Below are 22,209 nucleotides of genomic sequence, written 5' to 3' on the forward strand. Positions count from 1 at the left end.
CAAATAAAAAAGGGCGTGCATGTCATTCATGAAAGCGGACGAGTAACGAACTTCGTGCCTTACACATAACCAAACTTCAATCACAGCTGTTTCATTTAGAGCTTGCAGAAGCCGCACATTACTGTCAGTAGAACAAAACACGTCATCCCGAAAGCAGCCAAGTGCTTTTGGTCTCCGCACTTTCATTTCATTGTCGCCTTGCGAAATGCACAAATCACTCTCACTGCATGCACGGCGGAACGTGTCTGCACGCAGTAGAGGCGGTCAGAAAGCACAGCTGCGGACGGTTTGCTTTTTTTTAAATGCAGGTCTTTTCTTCACCGGAGGGCGTAAGTAATACAGTCGTACCTTAGTGGGGATCTTGCCGAAATACAAGGCTTGGGTTTCCTCATAAAATAGATCGCATTTCGGGGCCGATTTGCATGTAAGCGGTATGTAACAAACCTGCGTCTGAGCCACGAAGGGCTTCGTGGAGCGGCCTTGCGCCAGCGATTGAATCAATGCACAAATCGCATTTAGTTCATCCGGGGCAAGACTAGCCTCATGCGGTCATTGGAGAAAACTCACGGCACAAGTATAGCACAAGAGCGCGCACACACATCCACGCAACAACGCGCATCGCGCACTGCCACTGCTGCCACCACAACACGGGCGCCGAGAAGGTGTTGGCCGAGGTAGAGTCCCTAGCCGAGGCCCACGGGTCGCTAACGTGGAATGGGGGTGTCGGCCGCAACTCGTAACAGCCAGCCGACGGCCTCTTCTCCCTCTCCATCTTTGTTTTCCCCCTCGCGCCGCATCCGTTTGTTGGGATCGGATATACGCGTGCGGGCGACGGGAGCATCGCTGGTGTCGCTTGAGTAGCTGGCTCACTTGTGCACGAGAAAAGCGCGTGCTTTCCCTTCGCTCTTGTCACGTGACTACTCTTTCTCGCTCCGCTCGCCTTCGCCTCCTCTACATTCCACGACAGACGCAGCGGGAAAACGGGCGTAGTGTGAGCGTCCTTCCGAGGAGCTGCGACGCTGCGGCGCCATGAACGTTGCGCCGCTGCGGGAAGTTTCCCGCTAGTGTGAGCCTGGCTTTAGACGCCTTTTGGTTCGTTATCGCACCATTCATTGTTCAAATCAAGTCATGCAACAAAGAGCGGAATGTGGGCGTTTTTAAACATTACTAGAAGGGTGTTATAAAGTTTCTATCATGGCACTAACCGAACGACTTTGATAAGGTTTCAGGAAAGAGCTGTGGAATTGGCATGGTACATGACAGATAACACCGAAGTTAGCCCCTTTGTAGTACGTTGTAACCTTCTTCATTGCAGATCACTTTTTAATCCACTAGTGAACAGCGTTACAACGTTGACAGGCATGCGCAGTTATCAATCAAGAAGAGCCACTTCTATAAGAATTGTACTGGTTAACCTGACCTCAGCTTGCAAAAGCTAGTAATCTCCACGTGTTCTTTGGTACACCTTTAAAATTACATAACTTTCCTTAAATGCTGGATCCTGACTACACCGTGTGAATAACTCATTGTCACTAATGCCTCATATCTTAAACACCCTCGACAAATCTTGAAATAAGTAGGTCGAGAATATTGCTTCCTTTTGTTGGGCATGTAATGACGTGATGTAGGCAACGTCCAGCGTTAAAGAACTGTATTGAATCTTTGGAAGATAATTTATTAAAAAATGAGAGTAATAGCCAACTGAAGTTCGGAAGTTTATTTTTTATAGCACTACAAGAGCATCACAGAAGTATTAATCACTATACAAACGCTTGTAGCAAACGCGAGGAAGAAGTTTTCGAGCCTGGTCATTCATGCGTGCCCCTGTGAGCTCGAGCGTGTTGTCACTACTAATGTGAAATGATGATACAGTGTTCTGTATAGGAATGAGGACGCCTCCACATTTTCTGCTGTTTATTTCATGCCGGTATATCGTATAACTAGAATCAGGGCAAACGATTTCGCAGTCTCTGATATCCGCATTCAGCCAGATTTTAGTGAACAGCACGACATCAGCATAAATATCTACAATGAAGCTCAGAAGTTGATCACTCTTTGGAATTACGCTCCATGTTCGTTAATAAAATATTTACACATAGGCAGAGGGCAGGACACTGGACGGTGGGCGTTGATATTTTTTACGGGGTGTTATGAGGGGGGGGGGGGTACTGCTCAAGGAGGTGCTAACGGAGGGTAGTTCTGTACATCTTAGCACTCAAGTTGTAAAGTTAAAGCTTTCTAATACACTGTCAGTAGCGAGGTCATAAAAATATAATTTAATGCTACACAAAGCTTGTCAAATATCAGTTTAAAGATGTTCTTGTCCGGTCGAATAAACTATAGACAACAAAAACGAGCTTTGAGCATCCGAAACTCGAATACTTCTCTTATGGTGCAGTTTGCACTTCTAGGTTTTCACCCACTAGAAAGGATGTTCTCTTTCGTTTAGAACTGTAGAAATGTAACAATGATGGAGCGTTTTTTGCTATCAAAGTAATTTTCGATACCGTAAGCGCGTTAAGTGTTGTTCCAGTCCACATCGTGATGGAGAAGACATGCACAAAGTTCCATAACTTTGCTCTCGGAATCCGACCATGGCTCTATGCTCGTTTCATCTGGGCCTAAAGGAAGCAGATTATTACGACACATTCGGTTCTTGATGTAACTGAAGGCAGCTTTTAAGACTGCTATTCCGCGTTGAATTGGGTCTATTTTGTTTTGGGGTACGTCGTCGGGGGTTGATATCTTCTGGGATGATTCGAGGTTTGCAAGTGTAAGGAAGCGTTAATTCAGTGTAAGGAAGAGCGATGGGCTATTGTTTACCCGCAAGCCTCTTGAGTTGAAATCAAGTCAGCAAAAGATATTCATAAAAAAGAATACCAATTGCAGTGATTGGCTAAAGCTATGTTCGTATAAGTTGTAGTTGTTAATGTTATGCGTTGTACGGCTACCTTTTGTACTTTCACTGCAAAATATGTAAAAAAATGAAATGCACACGCAGCGATGCACATTTTATTTCACTGCCTTGTTTAGAACAGCGTGTCCCTCACCCACTTTATTCCAAATAGCGCAACTGCTGAGTCTTGAGTGAAGACTTTGTGTCTTCGAGCGCATTTCTGCGTAAAAAAGAAGAGGCGTCGTCCACGGGTGAACAGCATTATATTGTTGACGTGAATGCGCAGTTAGCTATCAAGAACAGAAACATTTATAAGTACTGAACTAGTAATCCAACCTCATCATGCAAGAGGTAGTAATCTACGCTTGTTATTTGGCATGCCTTTTCGATTACATAACTTTTCTTATATGCTGGATCCTGACTGCACCGTGTGATTAAATAACGAGAGTAAGAAGAACAAAAGAAAACTATAACCTCTGGTCTACAACGAAATTGCATGAAGAAAAATTCTGCGCCGCTATATCTTGCATAAATCACTTAAACAGACTTTCAAACGTAAAAGTAAATTAACAGAATTAGTGAAATATTTCTGCTGTCCTCTTGATAATCGCGCGGGAATCCTCCAGGTAATGAGCTTTTTTCCCTATAATTTGATATCTGCGTGCAGACTGCGAAACTTACGATCATAGAAATGTAATCATATGCTAGTTTCGTCTCGTAGGATGTTTGCTCTCTTAAATTTACTTTGGACATAACAGGTATAAAATGCGACCAGTCGAGGTAAGAAGGATGAACAAAGGCGGCGGTAGTCTTTATTCCCTTCCGCATTGCGCTGCTCCACTTTAGAGCAATTATTATCAGTCTTGAGTGAAAGCTATGTATTTCTACAGAGGCACATTATTTTTCTTTACTTTTGGCCTGCCTCACCATAATATATGTGCACCGCTATAGCTTATATTTTTAGACCTTGTATCTGCTGTGAGCCCAGTTTGGTTAAACCTTCCATCGATCTTATTGTTACCAACAATATATTATAATTTCTTACTATATGGCCATTCATGGCTCTTTTCTTATCTCTGCAGCTGTTTGATCTAGGAGCTAAACTATTACGACTTCCTAATAGGTAATGTTGATTTATTGCTGCTCTCTGCCACCCTTTTAAAAATCTTTTCTCCTTGCCTGTTCCTAGAAACACGGCGTTTGTCAAGCTATGTTTTCCCATTTTTCGTTTTAGGCTTGCTATGGTAAAATCAACAGCTCAAACAATGCTCTCATAGTGCGTTATCGAATATAACAATTGCATAGGATCGCCGAGAGCCAACATTAAAACAGTAAAACACAGAACTGCTACAACCACACCGGCCAAACCACGATTATAATGGGAATGCGCGCATGAGAGTATGGCAGAGCTGACTGACGGATTGACTCGGTTTTGTGAAAATGAAAAGCGCAGGTAACCAGATACACAAACGTAGTGCATTGCGGGAATGCTTAGATGCGGAGGCAGCACAAAAGACTTTCTATGGTCTCATGGCTTTAAAGTCCATTATGACTGTTTCTGAGGCTGTGCATTTAGTAGAAAACGCGACACCTTTTACATTATAGCAGAAACCATGCGCACCGTATGTGCGTCAGTGAGGTGCACGCGTCTTCCAAGAGAGGTCTAAATATTTCCAGCGTACTAGTGATGACGACATGCAAAACCACGAACTTTTGCTGCTTGTCCTAGACGTCACGAAAAATGAAGATTTCACAGATAAAGCGGTCATGTCGAATGTAGCCTGTGCTGACAGAGATGATTTGAAGCAACTTAAAAAAGGTAGCATTACAAACGATGGAGGCCCTTCTAGATTTCATAATTCCTAACGGTCACCCACTCGAGTATGCGCAGTAATTAGGCACAGAAGAGAGATCTGAACGGAATATGCCATGATCCTGTCAAAGCTCGCAGGTACATATTGTTACGGTGTAGTTCAGCTTGGTATTACAGAGAGCGGACATGGAAGACAAGGCATTCAAGAAACAGGTGTTTTCTGCAGGCACTAGCCGACACTGCTCGAAAGTCGTCTTGTCCAAAACTCACGGGATTCTTCTACTTCCTTCCTTATGCGCATATCAGTGCACGCACCGCATAATGTAACAATTTTTTTCCTTGCAAATAAATTCACGTTGTCAGCTGATTTCCTGCCCACGAATGTTCTGAATATTTCCGTTTTTTTTTTCTTGCCTAAAGCAGTTAAAATAATTATTAGTTGTAACAATAACATTTTCTTGGCGCTTCAATGACGCGATTTGACTGTGATGAAAGAAAAAAACTTTCTACAATATAGGCTATTTTTGACCCAGTGAAGCTTCCTTGAAATTACTATTTTATATATATGTTTCACTGCAATCCCAACAACAGTGCACGACCATGCATTTACGTGTCGTGTGTGCTGAAGGACAATATATTAGGGCGTGCTTTTTATTATACTGTAAAGGGACGACTAGGACAAAGTGCTGTATTCGCCTGCGGAATGTAGGGAACGCGAGGACGACGAAGTGTGGGTGGTTCGTGCTGGGCGCCGCCGGCCTGAAGTTGTTTGTCTGTGGTCAGCTACCCCTTTGTAAATATTTGTTAATACATCTACTCTCTGCGTGCGTGTATCTACGCTACATTATTCGTAGGAGGTGCGGGGTAGCCTACAGCAAGCACGGAACTCCGCAGCGGTCTTCGACTTCCCGGCTCTTTAGCCATGCCCAGCGACGAGGCCGCATCGTCGGCGTTCCCCAACCCAGCTTTCATCATTGCCCACCCGCGCGATCCCGGAACCTTCAATGGCGTGGACGGTGCTGATGTGGAGGACTGGCTCGCTATGTGCAAGCGCGGGAACTCACACAACAGGTGAGATCCGACCATGATGTTGGCTAACGTCATTTTCTGCCTGATGGGCACTCCAAGGGTCTGGTTCGAGACCTACGTGGAGGAACTAACCAGTTGGGACCTCTGCAAGTGGAAACTTTCTGACTTTTTGGGTCAACCAATCGGACGTCACCTGGCCGCGCAGAAGGAGCCTGGATGCCAAAAATAATCATCCACGGACTTGTATTGTCCTACATTCAGGACATTTTGGCTCTCTGCAAGAAAGTTGAAACCGCGATAAGAGAGAATGAGAAAGTTGGTCATGTATTAAAGGGAATAGCAGACGACGCCTACAACTTGGTCATGTACAAGGACTGCGAAACGGTTGCGACCCTAAAAGAATGCTGCCGGTTTGAACAAGCGAAAATCCGCCGTATTTCCTCTCAGTTCACGCGCCTGCCGAATGCGGCTGCGACGTCGTCCTGCGTGGATTCAATCCCACCTTGCGCTCTGCCAACATCCGACAGCCTGACAAGACTTGTGCGCCGGGAGGTAGAAGCAGTGTCTTCGACAGTTTCCCAACTATCGGTACCGGTCAGTGTCCCTAAGTATCCCTTGTACAGGCTGTTGTCCGGCAAGAATTCGCCAATCTAAGGATCCAACCTATATGCTCCTTTAGCTCCCCAGATGCTTCTCGTATGTCCCGGGTACTTGGTTCTGGACATCCGTACTACACTCGCCGCAGCCGCAACCAAGACGAGTGAACACCTGACAGCAGGCCTATCTGCTTTAACTGCTCGCGAGTCGGTCACACCTCTCGACTCTGCCGAACTCGTGCACCATCGACCTACCACCGCTATCCGGATTATGTTTATTCCCGTCTCCCTTCATCACCCTCTGCACAGCAATTCTCGAGCTCCAACGCTCAGACTGTGCCCACCAACCGTTTGCTGCCGCCCTACCGCCATCGTTCTCCGTCGCCCTGATCTCGCCGCCCGTCATCTCCTGACCCGTATGCTCAATGTCGTTTAGAAAACTGATGGCTGCAGCGTCTGGAGGTGATGCTGCTCTAACAACCCGACCTGAAAACCCTCCAATTCTCCAGGCCCGATGGAACATGCTTAGCATCGACGTGGACGGAATCACTGTTACAGCTCTGATCTACACGAGAGCGAATGTCTCTGTTATGAATGCCCGTCTGCGCTATCGCCTAAGGAAAATTCTCACTCCTGCCCCTCAGCCTGTTGTCCGTGTCGCTGATGGTGGTACCTCTGCTGTCGTTGGAAGGTATGTAGCTCGTGTGTCATTCGCTGGCCGTCATACATCTGCTCCTTTCACTGTCCTTAAACACTGCCCTCATGACCTAATCCTCGACTTGACTTTCTCTCCGAACATTCTGTCCTCATTGATTGTGCCACAAGTGTTGTTCAGCTCGACCTACCTTTTACGGAGGCGCCGCCGGATCCGGTTGTGCACCGCCTATGTACTCTCAATTTTCTCCGCCTGGAATCCGAAGCCGTCACCTATGTATCGTTCTTGTCCGTCTTACCTGTCCCCGATGGCCAGTACATCGTTACTCCAACCCTTGATGTACTTCTCGCACGGAACGTTGCCCTTCCGCATACAGTGGGCACTATGTCTGCCAATCAAGTGTCCCTTCTGGCTCTCAACTTTGCCTCGCACGTTCAGCCGCTTCCCCAAGGCATGTCGTTCGCCCCGCTGTGCCCTGCTTCTGAATGCGTTGTATCAGCTGTTACAGGTTTCGTACCTCTCTCGGCGAACCGCCACGTGCCAGGCGTCCCACCATCTGATGAATACACCAAGAGGATTGCTCCGGACGTTTTACCAGCACCAACTCACAATCTCAGGGGTCTTCTGTCCTGTTTTGCGACATTTTTGACTTCGATAACCGCCCTTTTGCTCGGACCTCTGTGGTTACGGCATCGTATAAACACCGGTGACGCCGCTGCCATTCACAGATATCCGTATAGAGTGTCCGGTGCCGAACACAACATCATTCAACTGGAATTGGACAAGATGCTTACTAAAGTTGTCATAGAGCCCTCATCGAGCCCATAGGCCTCACCAGTTGTCCTTGTTAAAAAGAAGGACGGGAGGTGGCGCTTCGGCATTGATTACCGGATCTCAATAGTATCACGAAAAAGGACGTGTATTCACTCTTAAGAAGCGATGACGCTTCGGATTGCCTTCACGGAGCCTATTTTTTCTCTTCCGTCGACCTTCGAACCGAGTATTGGTAAATTTCTGTCGATGACGAAGACCGTGAAAAGACCGCATTCGTCACACCGGACGGATTATACCAGTTTAAAGCCATGCCATTCGGTCTCTGCAATGCGCCAGCTACCTTCGAGCGAATGATCGACTCCTTGCTTCGAGGCTTTAAATGGACTACAAGCCTGTGTTACCTTAACGACGTTGTAGTTTTTTCCTCCACATTTTTCGCGCACCTAGAAAGACTTATGAGCATTCTTCCGGTCTTCCGTGCAGCCGAGTTGCAGCTCAACTCGTCTAAATGCCAATTCTGACGCCTCCAAAACACAATCTTTGGGCACCTTGTCGATGCTCTGGTGTCCGCCCAGATCCTGCTGAACTTCAAGCTGTGAAGAACTTCCCGCTGCCTCGATCGTCTACGGATGTCCGAAGCTTTGTCGACTTGTGCTCCTATTTCCGACGTTTCATCAAAAATTTTGCTGTCATCACCCATCCCCTCACCGTCCTCCTTAGGAAAGAAACCTCTTTTACCTGGGGCCCTGCTCAAGAAAACTCATTTTCTTCACTGATTCACTTGCTCACCTCACCACCTGTATTGGCCCATTTCGCCCAGTCGGCTCCAACAGACGTTTGCACAGATGCCAGCGGATATGGTATCCGCGCCGTACTCGCCCAACGTCACCAAAATCAGTGCCGTGTCATCGCATATGCCAGCCGCCTTCGTTCCACTGCCAAGCGCAATTACTCCATTTCAGAGCGCGAGTGCCTAGCCCTTGTTTGGGCTGCGTCTGAATTTTGATCCTACCTCGTCGTTTCACGGTTTTGACTGACAACCACGTTCTTTGTTGACTTTCCTCACTGAAGGACCCTACAAGCCGGCTTGGTTGTTAGGCATTGCGCCTCCAAGAGTATCCTTACACCATTGTCTACAAGCCAGGGCGTCTACATCACGACGTTGACTGCCTCTCTCGTCACCCTGTGAAACCACCAGATCTTGCAGACAATGACCTCGGCCCTTGCGTGTTCGCTATCTCTGATCTGCTTAACATCGCAGATGAGCAGCGGCAAGACTCCACCTTGCATTCACTAATCGATAGCCTCAGCGGCGCCACCTCAGACCCTACACTTCAACTCTTTGTTCTTCACGATTGCATCCTGTACTGCCGCAACCTTCGCCCTGATGAACCTCCGCTCCTGCTCGTCGTTCCCCAGCGTCTCCGCTCGTCTGTCTTCAGGGAAATATATGACCTGCCCACCGCGTGTCAAGTCGGTGTCTCACGAATGTACGATCTGGTCCGACGCCGCTTCATTTGACCCAGTCTATACCGCAATATTCAGCGTTACGTTGCCAGCTGCGACCTCTGTGAACGCAAGAAGCAACAATTCACATTCCCTGCTGGTCTTCTGCAACCTATCGACGTACCCATCGAATCCTTCCATCATGTAGGACTAGACCTCCTCGGACCTTTTCCGACGTCCAGTTCCGGCAACTGCTGGATCGCTGTTGCGACTGACTACGCCACCCGATACGCTATCACGCGTGCATTACCAGCCAGCTTCGCCGCCGATGTAGCCGATTTCTTGTTACAAAATATCATCCTTCCTGGTGATCACGCCAATTTGCGACGGAGTGCGGCCGCTACTTTTTCTCCCGGTTAGTTGACGACATACTCCGGTCCTGTTCAATGCAGCATAAGCTCACTACAGCGTACCACCCTCAAACGAACGGGCTTACCGAGTGGCTAAACAGGACCCTCACTGTCATGCTATCTATGTACGTCGCACCCGACCATCTTCATTGGTACATTGCCTTGCCCTATGTAACATTTGCTTATAGTTTGTGGCGGTATGACACCACAGGCTATTTACCTTTCTATCATCTATTTGTTCGACATGCTGCATTGTCATTGGACGCACTGCTGCCGTCATCTTTGAACTCGATCACGGAGTACGCACGTGACGCCATCGCCCAAGCAACTATGCCTCGCGAATTCGCCCACGACCGTCTCATCACCTCCCAAACCTACCAGATGTCTGTTTACGACCACCGGCATCGCCCAGTGCACTATGCCCCAGGATCACTCGTTTTCTTTTGGTCTCCTTCTCGGCATGTCGGTCTTTCTGAGAAACTCATTCATCAGTACAGCGGCCCTTATCGTGTGCTCCTTCAGGTGACTGACGTGACGTGTGAGGTTACCCCCTCGATTCTTTGACATCATCCACCCACGCTGCCACTGGCGTTGTTCACGTAGCTCACCTCAAGCCGTACCATGCATCCGATCAGTCTTCTATACTTAACATCAGGACGGTGCTTTTGCTGCCGGGAGTAATGTCAAGGGACTACAAGGACAAAAGGTATTGTTGTTCTCCTCTAATTTGATGGCACATACCCACACAGGGGGATCGGCCAAGAATTGGGGTGCAGAGATATCAGATTTTGAGATGTATAATCACATCGCAAAAACAATAAATAGAAATAATTGCTAGGGAATAGAGAAGGAAAGGTAAATATGAAAAAAAAAAAATAAAAAGGGTAAATAATAACGCACGCAGTCGGAGAATACTGAAATTTATATGTACAGAATAAAAATTCAGAGCATATTAGCAAAGCGGACGTCTTGTTTCTATTGAAAAGTTTTGAATGGCGTTAAAGACAGACCTATGGCTGTACCCAAGCATGGTGGCACCAAACGATAATAAATTGTGGCTGCTCAAATTAAGACCCAGATGTTGTAACGGCTTCTCCAAATACCGTTTTCTCATCATGGTAAAACGGCGGCAAAATAGCAAGAAATGATCTTGCTATTTGCAAGGTAGATTGAGGATCTTGCTATTTGCAAGGATCTTGCAAGGTAGACTGAGGTAGAGACCTCAGTCTACCTTGATTGACATGATTTCCTACTTCAGGAATCCTCGAGATGCAGGTAGTCATCCGATTATAAAACAGATCCAGACTGCGTACTTAACACGGAACGCCTACGAAATCGTGCTGCTGTTGTGTATGCTGTTGCCGGGAAGATAGGCAACACAGGGCCCTTCAGAGATTCTTTAGCTAGTCTATCAGCAACCTCATTGGCTGTCACATTACTGTGGCCTGGTGCCCACACTATATGTATGACTTATATGTTAGGGGAACAATGAAAGAGATGTGTTTAATAATGGCGAATCTATATTCGAAGAAAGCGACAAGAACAAGGAATAAGAGCCTGTAATTACAGCCACTGGTGAGTATGGTGGGTCTAGTTTGCGCAGAGCAAGCACCACCGCGCAACTCCGCCTGGAAAATTGGGGTAAAACCCGGAAGACGTTCTGAAAAAGCCCAGTCTGAAAGCGGACAGTATATTCCAATGCCGGCCTTTTCATGAAATTGAGAAGCATCAGTTGCTATTGTTATGCTAACGGGAAGACTTTGTAAATGATTTTCTAATAATCCTTTTGAAATTCGAGTTGATAAGTGTTTTAAATTATTTGAGAAAATGTCATCATAGACAATTTGAACCGAAGATGCACTTACTTTTGTTGGAAGGATGTTATAAAGGACTACGTACAGAGGTTTTACAAATTTTGCACTAGTATTACCTGCGGGGAATGAAACCGAGGCTATCTGACTCCAAAAAAGGAGTCTGGCTCGCAACAAAACAATGATAGGGACCGGTGGCATTGCGATTCATATATTTTTAGATACATCTTGACAGTCAAGAATTGTTATCCAGCTAACAACGGTGGTATTTAGGCTTCAAGGTATAATATAATATTAGTCACAAATTTGGGGAGCCCAAGACATAATCTAAGCGCTTCCCGCTCTAAAAGAACAAGCGGACGGATTTTGTAAGTAGGTGAACCAGAAAACAACGCAGATCCAAATTCTATATTTGGTCGGACATACAAACATAAATCATTAAAAGAGCGTCTCGCCGCATCCCAGAGCTTGGATTACTTAACCTGCGCAACATACCCACAGCACGACAACATTTGACATTTTAACCTGACTCTAAATGTGATTTATGGGCATCGCCGTATTTGCACATCGCAAAATGGACTTGCAACCGCCAGCAGTATGGCCATAACGCTAGCAGTTGTTCCATTGCAGAGGCTTTGATGGTAGGGGATCTACACGGAATATTAAAGGACACGCTTTAATCTCTGTTGGACAGACTGCAACTGCAAAAGTAGCAATTACCGATTCTGTCGCCACACTAACATTATTGACCTCCCGGCTGCAGCGATAAACTGAAAACGCCTGCCGCGGAGAGAAGGTCAAGGATTTCTTCTGGATTTAATAAGGACTCCACACCTCGGACTAGACCTTTTGTGCAGGCCAGGAACGAAGGAATAAAACTGCTTACCTGATAAGATGCAAAAGTAGAGCAGTTTAATCGATCCTTTATACATGACCGTTCTGATGAACGGCAAAGAATCCCGCAACGACCAAACTGGCGTACCACGGCTCTTCCTTCGTAGAAGGAAGGGAAGAAGCCAACAGTCGGCAAGGCCAAAGAAAGCACCCTCATTTCCCCTTAATTGATCTGTTCGTAGAAGGAAGTAGTTTCCGGAAGGGCAGCTCGAACAGCTCCTGGTTTGTTCCTTTTAATGGTGCGTACCCATCCTTAGGAACGAGCGCCACAGGGATGTTGCGGACACCGGAGCTCTGAAACGCTTCCAAGGGCAGATCATCGGTCACAAGGGAAGCTGAACAAGGGGAGCGCCCTTGGCCAGGGGACTGTGTCGACATTACCTTAAATTGTGAACGTCACCGCGTGCGTTAGTAAACAGAAAACAAAAGATGCAAAGGGGAAAAACAAAACCCGGACCAGCAACCCAATACTTAGCCGATCGGCGTGTAAGCAGGCCACGAACACCTTCAGCTAGTCTGCCATGAGCGCTACAAAGTGCTGAGCTCGCGCGTGGAATGTGGGGAACGCGAGAAAGACGAAGTGTGGGTGGTTCGAGTTGGGCGTCGCCAGGCCTGAAGTTGTTCGTCTGCGGTCGTTAATACATTGTGCGTGTATCTACGTTAAATTATCTCATAATTCTAGAAGCAGCCATGGATCTCCCAAGCATAATATTTCTCTCCTGAAAGGGCATACACACGCTCTGTTATTTCTGTCTCAGCACTATACTCACAACGCCGTCACGGTAAAGGCCTGTAGGATCCACCTCAGTTTTGTCATCTATCCAGTCCTGAAATGTAAAATAAAGACGAACTAAGATTCAAATAGTATGGAGTTATCCAAGTCCTCTGAGTAGCAGAATACGACTGAATTAGAAGCACAATTAGTAGTAACAATTTTATGTCTGTGCAAGTTATTTGGCTGCATCCACATTGTTGTCACTCTCATTATATCTTTAATCACACATCACTATCATCCTCATGCATCTCTTCTCTGCCTTCGTCCATGTCGGAAGGCTTGACGTCGTCGACGATATTTTTATTTCAATACATCTTTTTTTATAATAAATAACATCGGTTTATGTCCAATGCAATGGAGAAGTTGTTCTGCCACTTGTAAAAAAATTACAACAGTGCGCTTTAGCCTGCTTAAGAACTGAAATAGCGGCTCCAATTTATAGGACTGTTTTCACAAACGAAATCGTCATTGTCATCCCTACTATCATCGTCGCTATCGCTGATAGGGATGATGATAGTGGTGATGACCATCACTGTCATCCTTACTACCATTATCATTATAATCGATGCCTTACTATCATTATTTTATAACAATATCAATAAACATTGACTTACTGGCTATGCACTAACTACAAAGTAAATGTCATAACTACTATTATCCTCAAGCTATACAGGCAGAATTACGGTAGGTCTTTCACGAGTCCGGCGTGTAGCCGAATGATGGAAAAACATGGCGGATCACCACGATCGTCGAAGTCGTTATCCCGAGAGCTGTGTGCTTTTGTGTGGGAAGTGTATGCTTACCAGGAAGAGCTGGCTAGTTGGCTAGCCATCTAGATGCTTCTTGCGCGCTCCCCGAAATTATATTTGTTATGGTGGGGAATTACTGGGTTAAAACGAGCTTGCATTAGGCAGCAGGGTGAATTCAGGTACGAGCTACTTTAGCTTCTGTTCTTCGGAAGTTTACCCTTGCAATAAACAAGAGAAGAATCCTTGCGTGGAGTAGTGGTCTGCGCGTTCGACTGCGAATTGGAAGAGAAATGGCTCGATTTTCGATAGAGACAGATTTTCGTCGTTTATAAGTTTATGCGGAGGCACTCCTGGCGAATGGACGCAATGCAAAGGCGAACACATCTAGCCGGACACGACTTTCATTATGAACCTAAAAAGGCTTTCGTCTGAAAAAAAAAAATAGGGACACCTATACTCTTTTAACAAGAATATTAAAATATCGCATCCGTGACTCTTCTTGTGGGTCTTCGTTTGCGTGAATGCACATTTCTGGTCGCTTATTTACTCGTCTCTTGATAAGTTTCTATTCTCTCACAACTGTTCATTAACTTGTAGTAGTGAGCTACCACGTTATTCGAGACCGCCCGACTTCGAAATAAACACAAGCTTTATGAAAGTCATACGAGCGTGCATGCTTGGCTTAGGGTTTATAATGTATGACTGTGGACCCAAAACTTACATGGGGTCGATTCCAATCTCTAAGCATGGTGGTTCTTAGTGCGCTCTCTTACGGCCTCCTTGCCTCCACACCGTATACTTTGGTGGGGTCTGTCGTATGTGTCTGTCGTTCACGTGTTTCGTCGCCCCTAGCGCTGTTTTACTCGATTCTCAACCTTAGGTGGGGTCACCACCGCCTCACTCTTCACTCTGACTGCCTTCTCCAAATCCTGATGGTTCAACCTTACGTTTACTGCAAACAGCACGTAAAGAGTGTCTAAGATTAGCTAAGATGCATATAATGTTGAACGCGTTCGCTCTCCTTAGTGTGACCGCATGGGTGCATGAGCCATCTACTCTACTCACGTCAATATTTTCTACCCGACTCTCTACAAATACAAAGCTACCATGCTATAGTAGACGTTTTGCCGGTTCTTTCCCGGTGTGTAGGATTATACGCTACCTGGAACGTTCACATCGTAAACTTTTGAGGTGTTCGGATTTTGAAACCCCAATAAAGATCTTGAAATCTCAAATGCTGCCTATTCCGTTTAGCGCTAAGGACGTATTAACGAGAATTGTAGGAGCTCCAGAGGGAAATAAAAATGTGCTCGTAGTAAAATTGCAGCTTTCCAATAGGCTGAACAGTTCTACTTAATATAGTTTTGCTGTGGGTTGGAAACTCAGTGCCGCCAAAGGTTTTAATAGCGTTGGCTCTTGCTACATTTAGCCGGCTCTCGTCAGTTTGTCGCTTTCAGGTTGAAAATGGCGGCCAACTCGCGGAATCATAGCTACTGCATTGCAATTAATTTCTTAAATACTATGTGACCACCGATGCTATGGAGTCCACCATCTGGTCAACCATGCGGGACGTCATGATTCCCCTGGTCCACGTGAACGAGGCCCCCACCTCCGCTGCATAACCTATCTACCGACATTACATACCCACCTAGAAACGGGTATGTGTGTGTGCGTCTCCACTTACAATCACCATTGAGGACAAAACTGTGGTCTCTACCTTTAAGATACAGCGCTCTGAGTGCTTTCAGACGAGTTCGGATTATACAACGCACATAACGAGCTGAATTCTACCACGTACGAGGTATTCTCAAAGACTATCTTTCTTCCTCGAAACCATGTTAAGGTGTAACCTTCAGGAGGCCGTGGCGGGCGAACGAATGTCCGTAGAGAGATGAGAGCAACATCAAAGTAGTCGCTGTTTTGTGATGTAGGTGCTGGTATAAAAATTCAGGACCAAGAAATAAATCCTGTGAAACCAGAGCTCACGCTCTTAATCGTACGCCTGCGGCGGTCCGAGCTCGTTTTCCTCTATTGATAGTTCGCACGGACAGGCGCTTCTCACCGCTGCTGTTCATAGAACGAATTCGCAATGAATAGATCGTGCAACTCTCAACAGCAGTCAAGTGGCCTCACTCACCAAGGATGTTCTGTCTTTTACGAAGTGGTGGTTACTTTTAGCAGAGCTCCCGGTATAAAAGGTATGTTATTGTGCCCGCTGTGGTTTCTACACGCCACAAATAGAACCGAGCAGCTAGCCTATGTGCTTGCTCTGAATTTATTGCATTCATTGCATAGATTATTTTGATAAGGGTAACAGTGGAAGAAGTACGCACAGGTCTCGTTTATATTCCGTAAGACTCGACGAGGAAACGGTACTGCGCAGTGGAAAGTTGGTGGGACAAGAAAGCCTCATATTTAGTTACCTTTCTCGCTAAACGTGATTGAAGGGAGAAATATGTTTCGAACAAAACATGTAGCAACCAAAATGCGCGAACAACATTATGCATGATACTTTTGCATCAACTCCGATCTGATAAACGGTGTTTTACGAAGTCAACGTACCGGATTGAGGCCAGCGGTGAGAAGTGAAGATAGGTTGCCAATACACTCGTACACTGCCTCCCGGTAGGCGTCGGGGCCCTGTACATCAAGTGCGAATACGTTAACCCTTTATACCTCATAGGGACACCCGTGTCCCACCTGGATGGTTTTAGAAAAAACATGGTAGCGAAAATCTGAAGTCAACTGGAACGTCAAGTACTATTTGTGCCATCTATGAATAGATCAGTTAACTATATCCTAGTTTATATTCGCCACACAAGGTGGCGTAGACAGTCCAACAAGCGCTCAAATGTGCCGCTTTTTTTGAGGTGTGGAGTTTCTTTCTCGGTCATTTTCGGACTTCCGTATGATCCTTCCCAAATGGCTGGTAAGACTTATTTTCCATTCCCCGTGGTTATGTATGTGTCTAGATTGTGTCATTACAAGCATTTCTGTTTGCATACAGCGAACCATGATTTATATATGAAAATCTGATATAGCACGTGTTATTGTTTGCTTCACGTTTACTCCCTAGTACCTGTACTTGCTTGAAAAAACCCGATCTATTCATTTTTACCTTAGCTAAGAAAACCCATACTGCTGAAGAGGCTTTAGAAGTATTCTTCAGCCTCCCGGATGACTACGGTAGTAATTCTTTCACTGATTCCTGAAGCGACGAATTGAATGTGCCGTCCTCATCAGCCCTTGTGCCGATCGAAACATCAGAAAGTGATAGCATTGACGAGCTAGCGCCTAAAATCCGTAAAACATGTCGAAAAAAGAAAAAAAACAAGGGAAGAAAGTGCATGATAAAGGCATCAATAATGATCCTGCATTAGATGAAAATGAACAACCTCAATCAACAGGGTGGATTGCAGGATTGCCGACCGACATTCCTGATATCAATGAAAAGCCCCCGACATTTTCTGTAAACTTGAATCCGCAAAGCAGAGCGTGTGATGCATTAACCTTGTATTTTGATGAAGAAGTATGCCAGATGATAGTTGAAGAGACAAATCGTTATGCAAGCCAACAAGGGTCACTTCCCAAAAGCACCTGGAATAAGGAGGAGGTGCCGCTTGTGCTCCACAAAGCGCTCGGAGGTGCGCACAAAGTTCCTCTGTGCCGGTTGCAATGTGCCATTATGTGTCCTGTATTTATCGCCTTTCCATTCAGGCAAATGAATGCTTTTTGAACGAAACCTTCCAACAAATGACAGCATCTCATGCTCAGCGGGACATGCGTCGTCCCACCCTGCTTTATACCCCTATCCGTACAGTGGGACATACGTTGTCCCACCTTCTGTGCTTTATTAGAATCAAGTAGAATCTTGCAAGTTGCTTCAAACTTCTTTTTTTGAGTTGAATAAACACATCTTCCTTTAAAAACCAATATTGCTTTGGTGGTTTGCTTGCGCCCTATAAAGGGTTAAAAAGCATTAACTGTGCGCTAACCTTTTTAAGTGGTAAGGCTATCGAAAAATTGAAGCCATGCTTTAGATCTTATTAACACTGTTTCTGCATGAAATCATGAACGAAAAGCAAAACTTAGGTCAAAATTCCAGAGTAGTATTAACTGCGAATCCACTGTGCGTCAGCTTTTTAGGGGATGCACCAGCGTGTAGCAGCATGAAGTACGCGCTTTTGTATGGTTCGTTTGCATGACCCCCATCTTAACTGTCAGGTTTTATTTTTCAGAGCACGTAACCTCATGATCATTTAAAAGGTATCAAGGCTTCTGTCAGCGTGAGATACTCAGTAGAAACAGCAAAACAGCGTAGTCGTTTTCAAAGGATCGTGCTGCCACGAATCATGAGCTAGTCAGATATCCTCCCTGAATAGTAAATAAAATTCACAACCTGCAACCGCACTGCCCCCATTACAAGACTATAGAAGAACCCACCTACATGCATCCCGAGACAAAGTGAAATGAATGAAATTCTAGTCAAACGAATCCTCTGCTATCAATTCTAAAGTATACTGTCCTGAAGGACGCCGGAGCCTGTTTTGAGTGTCAAAATGTCCGAATAGCAGGGGGAGATGGTGTGGTTGAGGTCCTAGAGAACAATGTCATGTACTAGATATGCGTCTTTCTACTAAGCTGCAATGAGGGAGGTGTCGCTTCTGAGTCCTGCCTCAGTCATTTTGATGGCAGTTGACCGGTTTGTTAATGTTATCTTTGTTCTTATTAAAAGCTCATCTGGCACTGTCTTGCTGCGTGTACAAACTTGCATTGATACTTATGAAATTCTACCTTCACTGCCCTCCGTTCTGATGCATTTTTTTTTATTGCGAAAGCAATACTACTTGCACTTTCAAGCCTTTGCCTACCGTGGTGGTGACACCATTCACCTTTCGCGTGACCTCTGTGTGACGTCACACCGAACAGCTGGGAGACCATCTCGCACCGTCTGCGAGCAGTGGCGGTGCCAACTCTCGCGCTGTCCGCCAGGAGCGCAACAGGTGTTGTGACGTCACGCCGAAGAGCTGGGCGACCATCTCGCGCCGTCTGCGAGTAGTGGCGGTGCCACCTACCTCCCGCGCTGTCCGTTAGGAGCGCAACAGGTGTTGTGACGCCAGAATTGGTGTAGCAGATGCGACGAGATGGAAGGGGGCATGAGCCTTTCCAGAATGTGGGGTCTGCTGAGACACCTATTAGATCCGACCAACTAGAAATCCTAGTCGGGAATTAGATTAATAAAAGCCAGGCACGCGTTTAAGGGTACAGACGCGGAATTTATGGATGCACTAGTCAACATGTACATTGGCGATACTCATAGTGCCCCGCTCCAAGAGTATGACGGAGCTCCCAACGAGGAGCTGGACGCACCCATCACGGAGGCGGAGGTCAGGGCAGAAATATTGGGACTAAAAACAAAATCGGCCCCGGGCCCTCACGGGATAAGTAACAAAATTTTAAGAAACCTGGATGATGACTCCACCAGCGCTCTTACTGAGTATATGCAAGAAATTTTGACTAAAGGGCACCTGCCTCGGCAGTGGAAGTCGGCAAACGTAATTCTAATCCCAAAACCGGGCAAACCTCCGAAACTAGAAAATAAAAGACCTTATTCTCTAACCTCATGCTTGGGAAAATTGATGGAGCATGTAGTCCAGACACGACTGACGCGCTTTATGGAGAAACACGACCTGTGGCCGCACCAGATGATCGGCTTTCGACTGGGTTTGAGCACGCAGGACGTGATGCTCCGACCCAAATACGACACAATCGACTCGCGTTCTAGAGACGCCAAAATGATTCTCGGCCTGGACTTGACAAAGTCTTTTGACAAAGTTAAACACGAAGCGATCCTCCATGGTCTCCAAGAAATCGGAGTAGGTGAACGAACAAATGAGTACATCAAGGACTTCTTGTCAAACAGAACTGCCTGCATAAAGTTTCAAGACATTCAGTCCCCCACAGTGAAGTCAGGAAGCAGGCGGACGCCGCAGAGCTCGGTTCTCTCCCCGTTCCTTTTCAACGTGGCGATGAGGGGCCTCCTAGGAGCTGTGAGGAGCATAAAGGGGCTAAATTTCAGTATTTATGCGGATGACATCAATCTCTGGGTTACCCAGGATAGTGATGCCAGCATTGAGGAGCGCCTGCAGGCGGCGGCGGACACTGTCGTAGACTATGCTGCCAGTAGGAGTCTACCAAGCTCGCCGAAAAAATCAGAATTACTCGTCTACAACCCAAAGTCACTCCGATGCAAGCGCAGCTGGGAATTTGACATTAAAGTAGAAGGAAAACCAGTTCCAAAGGTAGATCAAATCAGAATCGTAGGACTATTCAATCAGGAAAATGGACATAATGATGGATTAATCAGAAAGCTAGAGGGATTCGCCACACAATCCATTGGAATATTTAGAAGAATCGCGTTGAAAGGACGAGGCCCGAAGAAAAGAAGCTTGCCTAAACTCATCCAAGCTTACGTAATAAGTCGCGTGAGCTATGCCACGCCGTTCTTAAATATCAGGTCGCAGGAGAAGAAGAGGATAGACTCTCTCATTCGACGGTGCATAAAGAGGGCCCTGGGCTTACCAATTACCACATCCACATAGAAGCTCCTTTATATGGGAGTGCACAATAGCTGGGACGAAATAGCGGAAGGTGTCAGAGTTTCGCAGCTGGAAAGATTACGTCCAACGACCACGGGCAGAACTATACTCGAAATGATAGGCCTGCAGACAGATAGGGGACTACGAGAAAAATCAAGTATCCCACAGGACTGCCGAGAAAATCTAATCATTCCCCCCCTCCCTCGTAACATGCATCCCATATTCAACACAGAGAGGATGAAGAAGAGAGCAGAAGCACTAATCAGGCGCTTCGATTCGATGAACAGCAAGTTGGTTGCATACGTGGATGCGGCAAGTGGCAAAACGGAGGCGGCGGTCGAGGTGCCCCGGTATCAGCCGCCACCATTAGAAGCCGCAACACCGAAACGGCTGAAGAAGTTGCAATAGCGCTCGCTTGCGTCGGAACGCAAGCCAATTTCATAATCAGCGATAGCAAAACGACTATTTGGAATTTTGGAAAGGGTAGGGTCTCGCCGGAAGCGGCAAGGATTCTGGCCAGTAGATGACTAAACAAGAAAACTCGCCTAATTTGGACCCCTGCACACACGTCCGTTCCTGGCAACGAAGCGGCTCACGAGTTAGCCCGAGCTCTCTACTTCCGGGTAACTGTGGAGCCGCCCGATTGCCGGAACATGGACGTGCGTGTATAAGATTATACGGAGCTTCTTCAAAATTACAGGTTAAGCAGGAGACTGGTGCCACCACCGGATAAAAGTCTAAACAATAGGGAGGCAGTCGCATGGCGGCGCCTGCAAGCTGGGAACTTTGTAATCCCGGTCTGGGCATATTATGTCCAAATGGAAGATCGGAGAAACGATAAATGCAAGCACTGTGGGAAGAGAGGGACCCTCGACCATATAATCTGGGAATGTACTAGCTCCCTGGGGGCTAAAACAAATATAAATTGTAGAGAAGCCTGGGAAGCCCTCCTGCGGAGCGAGGTCCCTGCTCCACAGCTACAAGCCATCCGCCTGGCGGAAGAAGATGCGAAGAGCCAAGACCTATTTGCCTGCTTCTGATCGCGGAGGTCTCTGCTCCCGTCCCTTAGGCCTGCGTGCCGGGGGCGGGAATTGGGGGCCTCCTTATGAGGTGGAAAAAGAAATTTATCATCATCATCATCTGGGCGACCATCTCGCGCCGTCTGCGAGTAGTGACGGTGCCTCCGCCGGCGATTTAACATCTGCTTCGACGATGCCACCTACCGCTAGGGAAGCTCGTCGCAATGAGCGTGAGAGACAGCAGCGAGCTACAGAGACGGAGGAACAGCGTATCCATGTCGTATCTAGAGTGCATCATTGTATAACCACCACAGTCTAACCATAACAAGCATATCCATAAGCACCACCACTAGCCGAACATTAGCTGAACCTGGACCTAGCCATGGGTATTGCTTTCGGAATCTACCGGGCTTAGCCAAGCTAAGCCTCTGCCAATTTTTTCGTTTGTTCCCATTACAGCTATAGCGCAGCCCCATTGTTATCCTGTTCTTTAAAAGGGTATAGCTCCTACTTGTCATGGCAGGTAGCGCCTGACGTCAAAGACGTGAATGTGTCCCGCGGACGCTGGCAGGTATAGAGAGCAGCTTCTTGTGCTTTTCGTGGCAACATTATCCTGTGAGACGGTGAGGGCATCCATCGACTAGGTATTGTTGGTGCGTAACAGGTGCCACCATGTACTCATCTTGCGACGTTGCTTCAGTTCAGTTCAGGCGTTCAGTCGTGCCCGACTCTTCGTGACCCTA

At 46.6% G+C, this 22,209-nt stretch overlaps 1 protein-coding gene across 1 annotated transcript in view; it reads right to left on the reverse strand.

Annotated features, from left to right (window-relative positions):
• Positions 1-3,029: 3,029 nt before the first annotated feature.
• Positions 3,030-22,209, reverse strand: part of LOC146177468 (uncharacterized) — a 31,917-nt gene continuing 12,737 nt past the window's right edge. Inside the window, exons 5-7 of the mRNA XM_084581572.1 lie at positions 16,411-16,488; positions 13,095-13,151; positions 3,030-3,116 (exon numbers count right to left, since the gene is read on the reverse strand). Of these exons, the coding sequence (XP_084437698.1) occupies positions 3,030-3,116; positions 13,095-13,151; positions 16,411-16,488 (222 nt within the window). The remainder of the gene's footprint in view (positions 3,117-13,094; positions 13,152-16,410; positions 16,489-22,209) is intronic.

Source organism: Amblyomma maculatum, chromosome 10 (genome assembly GCF_055883805.1).
Source record: "Amblyomma maculatum isolate TAMU_Amacu chromosome 10, ASM5588380v1, whole genome shotgun sequence".
Classification (NCBI taxonomy): domain Eukaryota; kingdom Metazoa; phylum Arthropoda; class Arachnida; order Ixodida; family Ixodidae; genus Amblyomma; species Amblyomma maculatum.